The sequence below is a fragment of the Vulpes lagopus genome, chromosome 23 (genome assembly GCF_018345385.1).
Source record: "Vulpes lagopus strain Blue_001 chromosome 23, ASM1834538v1, whole genome shotgun sequence".
Classification (NCBI taxonomy): domain Eukaryota; kingdom Metazoa; phylum Chordata; class Mammalia; order Carnivora; family Canidae; genus Vulpes; species Vulpes lagopus.
In genome coordinates, this window is record NC_054846.1 from 41,602,387 (window position 1) to 41,621,620 (window position 19,234).

A 19,234-nucleotide genomic window follows, 5' to 3' on the forward strand; every position below is an offset into this window, starting at 1 on the left:
TAACAGTTATAAAACCTCCCTTGGTTGAAGATTGAAGAGTTTTCTCCTGCAAACTCTGCCAGTAGTTTCCTCTTCCTACAACATAAAACAGTCTTTCTGTAGCAGTCCAAAATTATCTCTGAAGAAGAGCTCCACAAAGGAGAAAGTTCAGGGTAGAGGTTATATTTCTCAGATTCTGGATTCTGAATGCAATTCCAAAGTATGAATAGGGAAATAAAACTTTTCAGAAGGCATCTATGCATCCAAAGGTTCAAGTGGCCATTAAATCTGGGTCACTGGAATTGTGGATCCTGACAGAGGATTGGTTCCAAGACTAGAGTAGACCCCTAGAGTTTCCTAGGGGTCTTTCCTTCCCACAAAGATACCAGTTTCTGACATGCTGATAATGCCCTTGGTGGCACTTCTCCAAAATTCAGGTTGGGCCACTGGGTCTTAGTCTAATGGAGCAGATTTCTAGATTGGAGGGGAAATAGAGGTTCATAATGTTCAATTTTTAAGTAAACTCAGGTAAAAATATCATATCTACTCCATAGAATGTCGTAATAAGCATGTCAGTGACTCATTTTCTAATCAGTACAGGAACCCTTCTTAATAGGCAAAAAATTGAAGCTTGTCTGAATTTCTAAAATCCAAAGACTATGAAGGTTTGCAGAAATTTATCCACAAGAGAAAGGAAAATGAATGAATGAAATGAATGAAGTGTTAAAATGAAACAATTTCTTTGGGAGACCCAAGGTATATGTCAAGCTCCTAGATTTTGAAAATAAATCATGACTTTTAAACATCAGATGATGCAGTGAAGATTCCTCTCTGAAATTCAGAAAATTCAATAGTTATAAAATTCTAAGAATTTCTTTTTTTTTTAACATTTTTTTAAATTTTTTATTTTATTTATTTATGATAGGCACACAGTGAGAGAGAGAGAGAGGCAGAGACACAGGCAGAGGGAGAAGCAGGCTCCATGCACCAGGAGCCCGACGTGGGATCTGATCCCGAGTCTCCAGGATCGCGCCCTGGGCCAAAGGCAGGCGCCAAACCGCTGCACCACCCAGGGATCCCAATTCTAAGAATTTCTAGAAACAAAGTCAGGCTTCCACTGAACCAGGGAAATCTTCCAGAGATCAATGGAACTAGATACCCTGCTATTCAAAACACAGAGATAGACATGCTGTCTTTATCATTAAGAATCAGGTTATTAAGAAGCTATCTTCTAGGAAAGAAAAAGTAAGTACAAACAGTAGACCCAAGAGATGTGAGGAAACTCTATTTCCAAAATCCGGATATTACTGAAAGCAATAATTGGGGCCACAATTAAAAGTAACATTACTTAGGGCTGTTTTAAGCTGTTTACCACTTAATTTATGTGATATAATTAACTCTACAAAGTAGATATTATTATTTCCCTTATGTTAATTTCACACAAACTGAAGGACAAAGAGGTTAAGAAACCTACTCACCCAAGGTCATACTATTTGATCTACTTGTACTCCTTTAGGAATGACTTAAAAATTGAAATGTGATTAATATTTTGCCATAATGTAAATTATATATTGATTCTCCTTGTGAAAATCTCAATAACCATACCTTCTATGCTGAAGCTACTTGAATGTTTGAATTCTTCGGAATCATCATATTTTGATGCTTTGACACTAGAATCTGTGAAGATGATGAAAAAGCCTTTCTTGCTGTATAACTCAAATGCACTGTAACCAGGAATCCAGAGTCCCTGATGGTGGAAAAATGTGGCTCTCCGATGGAAGGCTGAATTCGCCTGCCACAGTTCCAAACTAAGAGTGTCATCATCATGGACATACAGAAAATAGTTTGGCCTTTCAGCAGATTCCAAGGAAATAAGTGCCAATGCTGTAAAACATAGAGCAGTGTGTTTGACACCCCCTGGGTTCTCTGAAGAAAGCAGAGCATCAACATCAGCATTATAAATATATTTATAAAGTGGACAAAAATAGAACTATACAACTGTCATATATAATTAATACTAATCTTAATGATTTCAGAAATGAATTATAAGAGCTCTAAAAGGAAAATTAATATTTTAATACAATGAATAACAGTGACAGCAGCTCAAAAAGATCAGTCTTTGCTGAATTCTATTCTTTAAATGATTTCTCATGTCCCTGGGGGGGGGGGTGCAGGGGGAGATATCAACCTAGGAGCCCAGAGCACACAATTTCATACAAGGAATTGAATGGTTAATTGGACACATATTTTGTATTTACAAGCTTTAACATTTTCAAATGCACAGAATCTCCAAATGGCTAAATTGAGTGATATCAAAGAATAAGGAAATAGATCCAATTTAGGCATGCCATTGCATTTCAATATCACTGGGTTCTTAATGGGTAAATATTCTTGCAAGTGATATTGTTGCATTAGGATAAAAACTACTCGTTCAACATTATTGTCTGTTTCTCAATAGATGATCAAATGGCTAATGAACAAACTATAAAGCATTTGAGAAATGTCATCCTTTTTTGTTAAGCATTTCAAAATGCTTTCCTTATATTTGTAAAACCCATGATATAAAGGTTTTTGAATTGAAATTTTAGGTTTATTAGATCTTAATTTTTTTAAGTTCGAATTTTTTAGTTTAAATCCATTAGGATTTTTATATTAAAAACATCAATTATTATGAATTATCAAATAAAGAGCTCACTTAAATCCAATATATGATTCCAAAGGCATCGATTATATCTTAAAACTTGCAAGTCCCTCTGCTGAGCACTAGAAGATGCAAAAAGATAGGTGTTTTCATAGATTAAAAAGAACTAAAGGAGTGTTTTTTACTAGAAAAAAGCAATTCATTCTAAATAAGAAATTGGAAGATTTCTCAGAATAAATATAAAAGTTAAATCTGATTCATTTAATAAATATTTCCTAAGTTCATACAATACCTCATACATGATTCTAAGTAGTGCTAGTATAGCAATAACATAGCCTGAGCATCGCCAGATCCGAAAGGGACACCAACCACTGGTTAGAATGAGCACCAAGTGGATATGACCAGTATAGATCCGCAGATGCAAACTGGTAAATGTGGGACCAGGTCTGAGGACAGATAAGGCCATATAAGGATAACATTCTGATTTATTTTCTTAATAATATTTAACTTTGATGTCAAATCAAAATTTCAAAAATTTCAAATCAGGTCTACAATGGTTTTTATGAAAATTTAAGTTGTGCTTTATATAGGACCAAAAATTCAATCAAGTAATTGCAATTCTAACGTATATATGCCAAAAGATAAAAAAAAGAAAAGATTTTACATATAAAAGAGATAGCTGGTTCATGTACCAGGGTCTTATTTTATTTTTTATCTCTTAGGACACCTAAAAAAAATGCCATAATCATATTAGATCCCCAATTAATAGCTACTGCATGAACAAATGGAAAAATGTAAATGGAAAATAAAATTCCTATTTTCAACTGGAAACTATACTTACATGATGCCTTCTCTTTAAAAAGGCCTGGAGTGATCATAAAATTAAAAAATAAATTGCCATGAATACTACTCCTTGGCAAAGAGAAAATGCTTCTACTGGTCATATTGGCCCCCAAAATAAGGCCACTCTGTCCATAACTTGCCAGCATGAACGGCCCTTCTCCAAGCCCTAGTTAAATGCAAATAAGAGATTATAAATTGGCATGGGAGTTTTACAATTCGAGCTGTCATTTCAATGGGATTACATTTTAATAACAAAGAAATACTCCAAAAACTTTGGTGCATTTAAGTATTCATCATTAATATAATAAGTGAACTTAAAACTTACACAACAATATTTAGTGGAATATTGAAGTCCTTGCTTGCTGACAACCACACAATAATAAAATCTTTATATTTTTAGTAAATGCCATAAAATGAACATGAAGATATTATATACGGTCTTGGCATTAAAGAATTATTGGAATAAGCTCAACTGTAACCTCTGAACTCTCCTACTTTTTTGTTTTCCTTCTACAGAATCACAATTCTTTATTTCTACATTAGCTTGATCACACAGTGCCCAGTATTTAATAAAGGAAAAATATATCAGTGCTGAATATCTGAAGAAGACTAATGGGCTTTAAAAATCTATTAAATTATTTGGGATGACTTAATTTAACAAATTAAAAATGGTCATTTGAAATTAGTTTCTTTTCATGACCACTGTCAACAATCTCCTCAATTCTATATTCCCCTTCAATCATCAATCTTCATCGCATTATTTTTTTTTATAAACTCCTACTCTCCTTGGCAGGTTAATGCTTTTTCTATTGTTTTGATCACAAGAAATAGATTCCCCTGTCACTCCACTGAATTGATCAGTGTCTCATGGGGGCTAAATACGCTGTGTTCACCCTCTGAATATTCCCAATATAGTATTATAGATGACACGAGAAGAACCGGTTTGAAGAATCCTATAACACTTCAGAAAAAAAGAACCATCACTGGTACTGCAGCAGGCTTGTTGACAGAAAGCAAAATGTACCAAGTAGCAAAAGGTAGAAAATCAATATTCATAGAAAATTCTGCTTTAGGATCCAAAGGACTGCAGAAGGAATGCCAGAAAGTACAAAGGCACAGATGGAGATTTTTGCAGCAGAACTGTGTGAGGCAGGAATTCTTAAGTAAGGAAGTTACTGGAGCATTTTTTTCAAACTGATGTCTGTGTCCATTGTGTAGAGCGCATGGTAACAGTGTGTAGTGATCTTTCCTAGATTGGGATGTGTTAACCGTACACGAGGCAGCGTAGCATGGAGGTCAAGCCCCTTGGTTCTGAATGCAGATCGCTTACAGATCTCATTTTCCTACATTTTTTGGCTAAGTGACTTCGGCCAAGTTATTTTAAACCCTCTGGTCCTCAATTTCCTCCTCTATAAAGTGTTAATAATAATAATACCTTACAGGCAAATTTTGAAGCTTAAATTATAGGTAAAATAGTTAAAGATAAAAGCTATTGCTAATATTACTATTATTAATATTAGGGAAGCAGTCACAGTTTAAGCATGACATCCAAAGGATTGATGTGGAGTGTGTGTGTGTGCACGCATGTGTGTGTAAAGTCCTCAACAGGAGATATTTTTCGCTTATATTTTCTCTAACTACCACTGAATTTTTTTAACACTGAGTTTTTTTTTTCCCTCCATCGAACTTCCATGAATGTAACAAAAGCAACCAAAAACTAAAATGTCAATTTTCTTTTTAATCTGTTTTCTCTACTTCTCTAAAATTATCTGGCTTTCTTTAGATATTTATAGCTGACAGGTTTCTCCCTAGCTCAGTAAGGGACCAAAAATGTCTTTGATTAGTTGGGTTTTGTAATGGCCTAGTTTTCCCGTTACTATTACTCTAATTTATCCCATCATGAGTCCAGAATTTGTCCAGTCACTGACAAAATGAGCACTGTACTGGATCATCTTACTCATTTGAATTACGTTAACATGGCTATGCCTTCCTCAATAAGTAGGTCAGACAAGAAGCAGGCTCAAATTCTGTCAATATATGGCATTTTCACTGAGGATATAATTGTCTCTTCTTACATCTATGACTTAGTACTAGGTAGCACTTCCTCTTAGACTTCTCACTGCAAATTTAGATGCTTGGTGGGGCTAGAAGAGATCCATTATACTGTTTGATAAATAAATTCTCATTCTGGTAATATGTAAATAATTATTTTTGCCTTCAATGATGATGAAATAAATTCCTTATATTATCATCACACTTACAGTTTGTTTGACATCTATGATGTATGTGCGAATAATGTCTATGTTTATAAATAGTGGTAAAAGATAAGCATTTGGTATATGCCTTTCATCCTTTTTACCTAAAAAAATTAGCTAACTTCATTCATCAACTCATTCATGTCACACAAAAACCATTTATTGAGGGCCTCCTAAATGCTGATAACTTAGTTACACATTGTTGTTATTTTAACTCAAGTACTTAGAAATTTAGATACATTTTAGAAAATATAGGCTTTCATTGAGTTATATACCAAATTAAGAACTATTTTCTCAGCCATGTTGTTCAAAAACTTTTAATCTAAAAATATATCCCATAGAATGCTATAGTAACAGTCTTTATTTAAATGTTACATACCTTCATTGTAATATTCACAGTCAAGTGCTACAAAATAAAAGAATAAATATTAAACTATATAAGAATCTGACCACTTATCTGAAAGTATGCATAATATGGCTACATGTTTATCATGACCAAGTGAAAGAACACAGAATGACATCATTATTCGAGAACTTCCTCTAAGCAAAGAGGATTCCTAAAGAGTGATGTATTGTAATTAAATTTCATAAGATTTTATAGGTAGGCAAATATATCTGCCTATTTAAAAAATGTGAACTGAACGTGTTAAAATATTTAGATGACTTGCCATCTACATAAGTGAATAAAAAGTTTAAAAACTCAAATCTGAAAGCAAATTCAAAACACCTTTTTAAAAGATCTGTTTCTTAGAATCAGAACAGTGAAATTCACAGCCATAAGGGGAATGAAGTCATAAACAATTTGAGGATGGTATTTAATTTATAGTTCAAATGTTAAAGTGACAACTGTCAAACAGAACAGAAAATCTTACCTCGATTTTTATTTTTATAAGTCCTTTAACTAAACTACAATTTATCTGCATAGTCAAAGGAATAGAAAATTTAGTTATCTTAAAAAAAATTCTATTTGCATGAATTCTATGGTATTTGTTCTATGGTAAGACAAATTAATCTCCTTATAAGGTTCCCACCTGACGATGTTCTAACTGGGGTACTCACAACAAATAGTGGACGACCTCCAGTGAACCGATACCCCTTCCTGACAACATTTGTATGCGTACGCTGCCACACTTGTGCATAAACATTCACAATCCCCACCGAGATTACAGTTACACGTATCTTCATGGCAATTTTTGGCAAAAGAAGTAACATCAATCTGAAAATGAAATTTAAAATAAGTTAATTTCAATAAGCACTAACTATAACTTTAATTGATTAAAATTCAACCTTTCAAAAGAAAACCAACTGGTAGATTTTCTTTTTCTTTTTTTTTTAACTGGTAGATTTTCAAAATTTGGTATTATCAGCTTAACACTGCCACCTAGAGTTCTCAATATCTCAAACTTATATATGGACCAAAGGGGAAAGGAATTTATCAGGCAAATATAAGATCAAAGAACTAGCAAAACAGGTAATGGATTTAACAAAAAATATAATTTCAACACCTGCAATATAATAATATTTCGATATTTTGTAGAAGCTCATTGTTTCATCGTTAGCATATGCACACGGCATTAAAAGAATTTTCTGTCACCAACTGTACTTTTATTGATCTTTCTGAATACCTTAAACTATTTTTTCAACTTCTATTGGGGCCTAAAATTATTATGTTGGGAAGGCATTTAGAAATTTATATTTCTGAACAAATCACACTCCACCTTGGTATATGCTTTTAAGACCGTTTTAAATGTGCCACCACTAATACTTTTAAACTCTACGTTGGATTGAGAAGAATGCCCATGCAGCAATGTTCTCTGAAGAAAAACAGATACTTATGGCTTTGCCCAATCATTTCCTGCTTTGAGGATGTACGATATATGTAAAAAAGCTTCATAACCTAGAACAGAATATTACCAATACTATGTACAAATGTCTGCTGTTAAATAAGATGGAATGAGGGAGAAAATAAATCAACTAAATGTATCACTTCCTCAGAAAAACAAATGACCAAATCTGTTTTCCTGACAATGGTTAGTCCACCTGAAAAGCCAACAGTTAGCTAAACTATGTCCCGTCCGTCTCTCTAGTACATACAGCAGTACTCACGTAAATATGAAAGTTTAGTAAAGTATCCATTTACCACATTGCGACAAGGAGCAAAAACATCACTGTACAAAATGGAGCACTCTCTCTTGGCATAAGGAAATTTGTTTTGATGTGCCTCACAGGGTTTAAATAATTCACTTGGGGTTTCACACTGTTGAAGAGAAATAAGGGAGAAGAGGAAGTTTTCAAAGGGGTGACCACTGCAGCTGAAACCAGAGTCAAGTATTCTGACTCCATCATTACAATCACATGTTCTCATCCTTTTAGGTTTTACCTAAAGCATCTGTGCTCAGCCAACTCAATAGTCTGTATTATTTTTGAAAGCAATTAAGCAAACAATTAAAATTCTGGCCATATTAGAGAGTAGAGGTCAACAATTTTTAAGTTTGGCTCAATGGGGGCTCCTGGGGGGGATGCTCCCCGTTAGTTAAGCATCTGCCTTCAGCTCAGGTCCTGATGCCAGGGTCCTGGAATAGCTCCCCGGGGAGCCTGCTTCTCTCTTCCTCTGTCCCTCCCCTGCTCACGCTCTCTCTCACTTTGCCCTCACCCTCTCAAATAAATAAATAAAATCTTTTTTTAAAGTTTAAATTTGCCCTCAATGCAGTCCCTAAAAAATTATATTGAGCAAATGACTCTCTTTCCTTTCATTTTCAGCTCTCTCATTCCTGTCACAGCCATCCTCTGAGGAGTTACACCTACACACGTGTCTCCAGGCTCACCTGTCACGCACTCAGCAATTTGGTCTCTGCCTCTTCTAATCCACCTCCCTGAACCCACCCTGGAAAGGAGATCAATGATCTCTTCATCAGAGTTGCCTAAATATAAAGGCAACTTTATATTTTTTATTTTGGCCTTCACCTCATTTGACCTTTATATTTCGGTCTTCACCTCACTTGACCTTTCACTACCTCACTTGACCTTTCACTAAACTACTGTTTATTACTTGGGCTTTCTTAAATGTCTCTTCTCATTTGTTTCTTATGACACCATTTGCTTCTGGGTTTCCTGCTAATTCATTAGCTGCTACTCCCCATTTTTCTCCCCCTTCCCATCTGTGCAAAGCTTGGTCCTCAAGCCTCTGTTTTTCTCATTTCGCATACTTCTCAGGGCTTCAACAACCCATATATCCTAGTAACTGCCAAAGCCATATTTCCAGCCCAAATCTCCTTCCTGCATCTCAAAACTTGACATCTCCATGTAAATTTCTCTGTCGTTTCTCCTCAATGCATCCTAGCCTGTACTTATCTCTATACCACTATCCTGTCCCCACTATCTTCCACCATCTCTCTTCTCTTTGCCAGCATCTAACCAATAAGCCAGGAAGGTAGGAGACTTTCTTGAATTCTCCAGCTTCCTAAATGTAATCTTTCAACAGATACTGAGGATTTTAATCTTTAATGCCTCTCAAGTTTGTATAGTTTTCTAAATCTTAACTGATGTATCATTATCAGCTGGATTTTAAGAGCCTCTCAACTAGTCCAGGATCCTAGCGCTCATACCTTGCAGCTCTATACTTTGCATTCCAGCCATTGCCTACTACAAACCCTCCAGAACTGCCATATTGAATTTTTTGAAATTCTCATTAGGTTCCCGTCTTCCTGACACCTTCTCATGGACTTCTCCCTCCTTTGCTGCTACACTATTTCCCAACACCTTCACTTTTCTGGCTCCTGTAAGTCTTGTAGGATTCAGTACAATGGCACTTCCTTCAGGAACCTTCCTTTGACTGTAATGAAGGCCATGCTGTGTTCATCTCTATCAAAGCACCTATCTCCTATTCCCATGGTTAATTCTTCTACCTCAACTACTAACTTAGACTCTAAATTCCTAATGACAGAGGCTGTGCTTTAATTATATGATGGGTTTATCATATGGATTTAGATGGAAAGCATCTAAGTGCTAAACTGAACTTCACAAATGAAAAACTTTTTTTTTTTAATTTTTTGTTTTGGCCATTAGGTATGAATAAGAATACACATCACAGGGAGTCTAAAATTCTTTGATACTCCACATATTTAAGTATTATTATAAATCGGTTATTCCTTAACTCATTTTAAAAGGACAAATGTAAGAATTTGTTGAGAAACTTCTAAATGCAACAAGATATATGAAAGCCATAGTAAAAAGGATTTTGTATCTCTCTATAGACAGTTCATATACTAAATAAAATGTTTATACTTTTCAGCTTAGGCCATACTGAAATATGCTCCTTAAATTTTATTAAATTAGATGATTATTTTCTCCCAGCCCCCTTTTATGCTTTTAAAGAAATTTAGATACATTAGGTAAAGTGGTAAAGCAATTAACCAAATAGCAACCAACTGGAAAGCTGTAGTGTGAACACCACTTTCAATTAGAAAGAAAAATAGGCTAAAAAGGAAAAGGAGAAGAAAAGAGTAATACTAATTTCTGATTTGACTCTGTTTTCTGAGTTAGCTCAGCATTTCTCAAAGTGTGGCCCATAGGACACTATTTCTTTGAGAATTAATACATAAAAATAGATTCTGTGTTAATAAGTTAGTAAACCCTTCATATTCATCCCTCCCTTGGATGCTTATAATGCCTCAAGAAATCCTTCAAAAAAAATATGTCTAACCTAATTGATTCAAATTTGTCCCAAAGGTAGTTGACCGCAAATCCATAATCCATTCCCTATTCATCACACACACACACACACACACACCCATCCCTGGAGAACAGATGGTAAGAAATTATGCCTTCATTTATTCATTGCTTTGAGTTGGCAAAAGGTACATTATTAGAAATAGAAATACATTTATAAAGCATTTGCTATGGAAGGAAAAGCATGAGATTAAAAGACATGAATCTCAATGACATCTCTGCTTCTTTCTGGACATATAATATTAGGCAAGTCATTTAACCTTCCTGAGCCTCAATTTCTTCATGTATCATACAGAGGCAATATCTTTAACATTACAAGATTGTCACAAGCATTACAGGAGAAGGTAAGTGTGAAAGTAATTTGTCAGTTCTGAATTACTATACAAATATGACACAAAATATTATCTAAATAAATTTCCTTATAAGAATAAAATGATTGAGGCAAAAAATATACCCAAAAATATGTTAAGTTCTATGACATATATATTCTACTTACCTGCCCTAATGCCCAACTATCTCCAAATACCTGGGCATTTCTCACTTCCAAGTTATTGGAAGTGGTCATATCATTTGAAGTGCATTTGTCAAAGTTTCCACATAACCCTGACAGCTTGTTCTAAAGTGAAAGAAAATTATCATGAAATATAACATATTCCATACTCACTTCAACATTTAAGGAAAGGCTCATTCACTAAAAATTTTAAAGATTAAAAATAGGCATTTTAAGAATTTCCACAACCATGTAAATATGTTTCAAGATGACATAATTTTATATCTACTTAATTATATTTATTTAATTATATTTAACAGTTATTTTAATTTCTTAACAATGTTTTGCCATCTCCCAAATTTTATCTATCTACACTTACCATTGCCTTAGCATTGGTACAAGTAATAATGTAAGTAACTTACAGAAGTATAATACAGACACTACTGTTTATGTGCGCATGTACACATATGTGTTTTGTACATATTCCTATATATATATATATATATATATATATATATACATTTTTAATGACGAAAAACCCATCTCTGGATATGCTTGAGGTTTTGCAACCCTATAAATGTTGAAACAGTAAAAATAATAAATTTTTTATAGGTCATACTTTGAAAAGCCAAAACATCCGAAATATAACTTCTAAAGAAAAAATTAACCTTAATATTCATGTATCATGTCACCATGAGACTCCATAAATAAAAACCATATTTTTAACTCCATGCTTATAAAGGTTATTATAAGTTTTGAAATGGTTACTGGAAGTGCCATATGAATTACATCAACATTACCCACTGCTTTTTCTCAAATAATGTGAAATACTTTACTCTTAGGGGCAGAAGATAAACCAAAAGTAGAAAAAAGAATGATCTTCCTAAAACAATGATAATTCCCCTTAAAACATTGAAATTAAATAAAAATGAATGCTCTCTTCATGTACTGAAGAATAGAATGCACCCCTTAGCTAATGGTGAAGGAAGTGAGCCATGTCTTCAGCAAAACTGACATTAACCCTGGGATTGTAGCTGTCATGACCACTTTTTATCATACAGCCTCTGCTCTCAGAAGCCACAAAAATTATCCAAAGACAATGCCATTTCCATCATTGGTCACCCAACTCTTTACGGCAGCAGTAAAGGGGGAAAGGTAGAAGAATAATTGGTTGATTCACTTCCAAAGAGTAGGGAAGAGAGGATACATAATAACGAATTGCAGAGAAACATGGCTGAAGAAGTATGGCAATGACTAAATTATTTAATTTGCATCAAAGAAATGCAAGAATCCAGCAAACACCTATCAATAGATATATGGGCTTGGGGTTAAAAAAAAATGACTTCAATATACTTGTCATATACTTGTCTTCAATTTACAACATATTAAAATCTTTAAAAATATGTATCTTTTCCATATTTTTATAAGAATATGTTGTAACTATCCCAATTTTTCCCTAATTTGCCACAGATTATATTGATGAGTCTCAATTTCAGTTTCAGATAAACTGGATTTTTAAAAATGTATTAACATTTCAAAAACAACTTTAATATATAAATTTAAAATGTTTAATAAAATTTAAAATAACATATTTAATAATATACAATGTTTAACAGAAAATAATATTTAAAACAACTTAAAATATAAGTGACCAAAAATTCTAAACAGTCCAGACTGAATCTTAAACCAAGAATGAATAGAACAAACTAGCACATCCATATAATGTAATGCTACTCAACAGTATAAAGGAGCAAACTATTAATTCTTTCAACAGCATGGATGAATATTAAATAAATATTAAATTTTAATATTAAAATATTAAATATTTTGCCAAGTCAGAGAAGCCAGACTTCTTTAATATTAATTTTTAATATTAACATATTTAATACTAAATATTTTGCCAAGAGGCTGCATAAAGGCAAAACTATAAAGATGAAAAATAAATCAGTAGGAGTTGACAATAATGGGGCAACATGGGAGAAATCTGGGAGTGGAGAGATCTGTTCTCTATAGAACTCTGATGGTAGATAAACAACTCCATGCATTTGCTAAAATCCATAGAACTCTAGACCATAACTTTTTTTTTACACATGCACTGTATGCAAACTTAAAAAAATCCAAAATGTGGAGGAAAAGGTAGAATGCAGAATGTAATAAATGAATCTTACTGTATTACAAACATATCGCATAACCACACTGAAAGGGATGGGCAGAAAGAAGCTGACCTAAGTAACTTTGGAAAATTGGTTACTCCAAGGTTAAAGTCAAAAAGGACTTTACATAACACTATGATTGGTAAAGTTTTTTTCACAGGGCTATGAGTTAGAAATTCTGAAAATATAACTTGTGTCTTAAAGAAAATATCAATTATTTTATTTCCATAAAACATCAAAAAGTAAATGTAACTTCAGTTCTTACATCTCACCTGCATTAGCCTACCAACTAGGTTGACCTACCTTCCACTGGGGTCCAACTTTGATATGAATGGTTGTCTTTTTATCCCAAAGAATAGTGATATCATTCTCTGGAAAGTATATTACTATGTAGAACCCTGCCTTCCAAAGCTGGTATGTAGGTTTATTTTCCAGAAAAAAACCTGATCGTTTCTTTTAAAAAAAAGGGGGGGAAGAAAGCAAAAAATGAATTCCTTGTTCACTAACCAAAGTGTAAACATTAATTAATATCCACCAGTAAGTATCTATGTACTGGTATTTTTGCTTGGCTTTGTATTTTCTGAATTCTATAGTAAAAGAGAAAGCAAATATATAAAATATGTTTGAATTAGGAAATACATAAATTGGTAATGAGACACAATCTGATAGATGGGTCAATATGGATGAATAAGCAAAGGGAAGAAGGTATTTCTTCTATAGAAAAGAGCATAAACAAAGGCACAGACATAGAGTACAGTAAGGCGATATAGCTGCAGACTCAAATTCTATGCTGATGATAATACGATTGAATGCTAAAAATGTATGATGCTACCTGCATAATTGAAAAACAAAAACACAAACTTTGTATTCCTCTCTCTCCCTGTATATATACAGGTAAATAGATTAATAGAAAGATACATCTATAGATAGAGATATATTATCTACATATAGACAGATCCATCTATTTCTATCTATCCATCTATTCTAGAAAGACAGAGAGAGAAAGGGGAGATCAATTTCCATTAAAGGAACTTGGAAAGGCTTCTTGCAAGGAGTGGGGTATGAATGGGTCTGGAAGAGGCATAGGAGGGTATACACAGCTGGAAATGAGAATGGAGAAGAAATCATTCTGAGCAAAAGTAATAACTTGAATAGAGACTTAGGGGCAAGAAAGTTCAAAATTTGTTCAGGACTAAAGAGAGACCAAAGGGTTAGAACACAGATTCCATAACAAGCGCAGCTGGAGACCCTTTTGCAGCCAAGTTATTCGTAGAGTCAAGGGCTGCTAATCTATGTGCAAAATGCATTCAATAAAAGCTTTTGAATAGGAAAATGATAGACCATGTTTATGTTAAAGGAAAGTCATTTGTGTGCTATACATAATATCAGAGAGAAACTAGAGACAGAATCTGTTGGAAAAATTTAGAGTACATTTAGCCTAAAGAACAAATATGCAATGTTCCTTATGAGCAGGGGCCATACCCTGTAAAACATTACATTAAGGGATGCCTGGGTGGCCCAGTGGTTGAATGTCTTCCTTAGGCTCAGATGGTGATTCCGGGGTCCTGGGATCAAGTCCCGCATTGGGCTCCTCGCAGGGAGCCTGCTTCTCCCTCTGCCTGTCTCTGCCTCTCTCTATGTCTCTCATGAATAAATAAAACCTTTTTTAAAAAAAGATTATATTAAGTCTGACATTGCAATTAACTCATATAATAACTTTAAAAATATGTCGTGAAATCAAAGTAAATAAAGCAAATTTAACCAGAAGTAAAATAAAAACTAGGAGGGGGATATGGAATCCTTTGATTATTTTTCTCCCCCAGATCATAACAAATTCATAGTTTAGAAATACTATACTATAATGGACATTTTAGAAACATTCCTTAGGGCGAGGTAAATAACCTTAGTGCTATCCATAAGAGTTTTCAGTCTTCTAGATCAAGCTCAAACTTAAAAGTACTCAGTATATTATATATAACAGCACATATTATATAAACATATAGTTAATGGACTCTATCTCACCTCATTTCCTTCTACTTCCAAGCTCCAAGTTGGAGTTATAGGGCAAGACCCGGCGTACCTATGAGGGTCTGCACCTAACCTGGGAGTATCCTTGTTCCTGAGTGAGCAAGGCTTAAATAATAAAGGAAACACACACACACACACACACACACACACACACACCATAACAGGTCAAGAGGGACAGCAAAAGAAAAGGAGAAAAAGAATTCCTATTTGAACAAGGGGTATCAAATTTTCATTTTTCACTAGGCCCATAAAGTGTGTAGCCCCAAGTCCCTCTCTGCCATAGAACCTATTTTTATTGTTTTGATTACACTTTTCAGTACCTTTCTATTGTAGGATTTGTCTTTGGCTCTATTATCTGTCTTCTCACCACCTGAATGTTAGCTCCTTGAAAGATGTACTTTGTCAAGTTTATAGCAGTATTCTCAGCTTCTAGATCAAAGCGCGATTTATATGTTTTTAAAACCTTCCTGCACTGGCCTGATCATCTTCCAGGCTGATCAGCAACAATTAAAGCAAGTAAGTAATCCATAAAACAGTTTTTTGTGTGTATTTTCCTATTAAATTTCCCTTGGTCTGGTTGACATATCTTTAGAACATAAAAATAATTTTTGAAAAAAAAATAATTTTTGTATAAGGCAGATTATCGTTAGATTTCATTCAGGCTAGTTTTGCACCTGTTATCCTGATGTAAAAGTTTTTTTTTTTTTCTATTTGCCTATAGAGGTAAAAAAAAAATCCTTCAATTTTACTAAATATAGTAGTTTACCATAAGAAAAACAGTTCTCTTTGGTCAAAAGGAGATACTGTGTTCCTTTTTTCTCAAATTAGGAAGTAAAGATACTTCTCATTAGAAGAGTGATGGTGTTATGAATTGCCTAAAATCGAGACCTTCTCTACCAATGAGAATTATAGCCCTTTCAACAAACTCTAATGATGTAGAAAGTCATAAATGTGGAGAATTAAAACATTTAAAGAAGTGCAGCTTGAATAAATTCATAAAGTATATTTTACATATTTGACAAAACAAAATTGTGTGTTTATTTAAAGAATAACAGATTTTTTTCTTTCCCTAGATGAGCAATCCATCTGCCATAAAATAGTGGTACTGATTTTCACTTTTAATGTTCAAGAAAAAATATTAGCAGGGGATTAGTTAGGATCGAACAATTTTTATGACTTTCCTTTATCTTACTTCATACTTCACAACTGATACAGAGACTCATTGACACCTGCATACAGCGGAATATTGGAAGTTGAAAGCTGCACTGAACTGTAATTACCACCTCAAAAATGTGCCAAATTGTCTCTACAAGAACATTTACTATTTTCAGTTTTTTTCTTTAAAAATAAGAAGCATATTCTTGTTCTTAGACCTTCGCCTATAAATGAATATCCAGCTGCTGGCTCTGCCAAACTGTAATAATTACCTTCAAAAGATGTCAATGTGATATACAAACTCTGTTTTGCTGCAAGCTTGATTGCTGCCTGGTTGGTCTCAGTATTTCTGATTGAAATAGAAGCTATGATCTACCGCATTAATTCTCAAACTTTATCGCGCAGAAGAATTGGGGGGTACCATTAATAATGATGATCTTCATTCTCAACCTCAGCCATTCTAATTACTGAGGTGAGGCTCAGGAATCAGATCTTATAGTAGATACTCCAAATGACTTTAATGCACATTTACAGATCAAAGTTTGAGAAACACTCTTCTTAAATGTCACAGAGAGGCCACTTTTGAAAAGCTGTATGTTAGATAATGTCCCTACTCATCCCTTAAAATTCAGTTCAAACCATTTAATCCAGAGCATATCTTCTGAACCTTCAAAAATAAGGAGGGTGAAGGAGAGAAGGAAAGCCATTTCTTGAAATCTATTACCTCACTTCATCCTCATATGAACTTATAAGAACTAGATTCTATAATCATCCCAAGTTTACAATCTGGAAAGCCACAACTTGAAGAGGTGAAGTAAACCTGCCCAAAGTGACAGAACCAGCAAGTGATAGAATAAGGGTTCTAGGTGAGTACTAACTGACTCCGAAGTCTACACGCCTAACAATTACACTAAACATGCAAGATTGGCTTCTTCTTAGGGATTCTCACACTGTCTTATACACACTCCTGCCATAGTACGTTACACTGCACATTCTTGTTTACTTGAATAGTTCCCTCACCAGATTATAATTCCTTAAAGGCAAGTGCAGTGTCTTTGCACCATTTTAGTCTTAAAAATTAATGCAGATTTTAGTAGATAGTAGGCGAATGCATGAATAGATGTAGGGATGATGGAGGGATGAATGAAATGTATTCGCTCTTTCAAATTGGGTAGCCTCCAAGAATATAGGAATAAATAAGGGAGACAGTGGTCCCAATTCTCATAGAACTCATAGACAAATGGAGAAGACAGACAACCACACAAGTAATTTTACTAAAGCGTGATACGTGTCCTAACCAGGTGTTTGAAGGTATGAAGGGGAGCTCTCGGAAGGAGTAAAGATGAGACCTACCACAGAATAGTAAATTAAAGAAAAGGCAGATGAAGGTAGCAGCAATGACATTCATGAAGAAACAGAGGTGAAAGAAAAGAATATCTGAAGAACTAATAAAAGCTCCAACTTCTGGAACATGGGCTGGAAGCAGAAAAGTGATGAGACATGAGGCAGGAGAAGTGATAATGGTCAGGATGGTGAAAGCCTTATCAGAGAACTGGGAAGTCATTTGAAAGTCTTGAAGCACTAGACTGATAGATTAAATCCCCATTTTAGGAAAAAAAGCTACCCTGGCTGTGGTATGGCAGGAGAAGAGGGGAAGAACTGAGACAGGAAGCCCAGTGTCTAGTGTGGAAGATGGCGCTATACTCCAGATACCTGATGATGGTTGCTAGGGCCAGAATGGTGACCATGAGGTTGAAGAAAAGAGGAAAGAATTGGAATATGGAGAAGTGGAGTATAAACCAAAGAGACTGGTTTGCTTCAGTGGCTCAGCTGGTTAAGCATCTGCCTTTGGCTCAGGTCTTGTTTCTTGGGATCGAGCCCCACATTGGGCTCCCTGCTATCTAGGAGTCTGTTTCTCCCTCTCCCTCTGCCCCCCAGCCCCACCACTGGCGTTCTTTCTCTCACTCTCTCTCTCGCTCTCTCTCAAATAAATAAATAAAATCTTAAAAAAATAAAACAGACAAGTATGATTTACTGAAGACACATAAAACAACAAAGAAAAGAAAATCTAAATCTGTAACCACTCACAGAGAAAAGTACCCCAAATTGTTTCTATTTTGTTTTCAGTATTCTCAGGATAAGTTAAAATGATCCTAAAATAAATAATTTACTAACCTGTTTGTAAGGAGTATCATTCAGGTAAATTTCAGTGTCCCCAACTGAAATCAAAACACTTTTGGAACAAACAATATCATTGTCAAAACATTTCTTGTTCTGGGCAATGACAGATAGATCCAAATCATCTGCACTCTGAAATGTCAAAAATAATGCATTAATACAAGTGTATACTACTATAATTTTTGGTTATTTTTTACTAACAAACCTTAAAGAAGACTAAGCTTAACAATGGGGTTGTACTCAAATTAAAATACAGCTTATCTCAAAAAATAAATAAAATACAGCTTATCTCTAAAATAAAAATCATTTTATCCAAAATAGTTAAATAGTTAAACATTTACCTCCAATATCTTCTGTTAAAATTTTGTTCTAACAAAACCTTTTTTTTCTATTATTGTAGCTCAAATCTATCGACCAGTTTTTTTTCAACAAATATCCAAGATATGTCACTTGGAATTTAAAGGAAATATTCTCATTTTAGGCAACATCTTCTGTTATATTTTTTAAAGTTTTCTGGCTAAATAATGATTTGCCTACAGGTTAAAACTGCGATAGATACAAAGCTCTGGTAGTGTTAGTAAATACAATAATGGGTAACATTTGAGGGCTTCCTTTGAACATTACATATGATATTTAATTTTTAAGATAGTTTTCAAATTAAGTATTATATCCACTTTACAGATCAAGGAGTGGAGTTAAGAAGGATTAACTGATTTTCCAAGGTCATTTGCCTAAATTAGAGCAGAGACAGAGTTCAAAATTGTAATTTTCTTTATGCTACTTG

General features: G+C 34.2%; 1 protein-coding gene across 2 annotated transcripts in view; it reads right to left on the reverse strand.

The window, feature by feature from the left end:
• Window positions 1–19,234, reverse strand: part of OTOGL (otogelin like) — a 132,447-nt gene that overhangs the window by 46,620 nt on the left and 66,593 nt on the right. Inside the window, exons 26-33 of one of the 2 annotated variants that reach the window (XM_041738637.1) lie at window positions 18,448–18,582; window positions 13,393–13,542; window positions 10,943–11,062; window positions 7,859–7,975; window positions 6,778–6,934; window positions 6,098–6,124; window positions 3,462–3,629; window positions 1,585–1,863 (exon numbers count right to left, since the gene is read on the reverse strand). In XM_041738637.1, the coding sequence (XP_041594571.1) occupies window positions 1,585–1,863; window positions 3,462–3,629; window positions 6,098–6,124; window positions 6,778–6,934; window positions 7,859–7,975; window positions 10,943–11,062; window positions 13,393–13,542; window positions 18,448–18,582 (1,153 nt within the window). The remainder of the gene's footprint in view (window positions 1–1,584; window positions 1,864–3,461; window positions 3,630–6,097; window positions 6,125–6,777; window positions 6,935–7,858; window positions 7,976–10,942; window positions 11,063–13,392; window positions 13,543–18,447; window positions 18,583–19,234) is intronic. The other variant, XM_041738638.1, reaches the window with a different exon arrangement.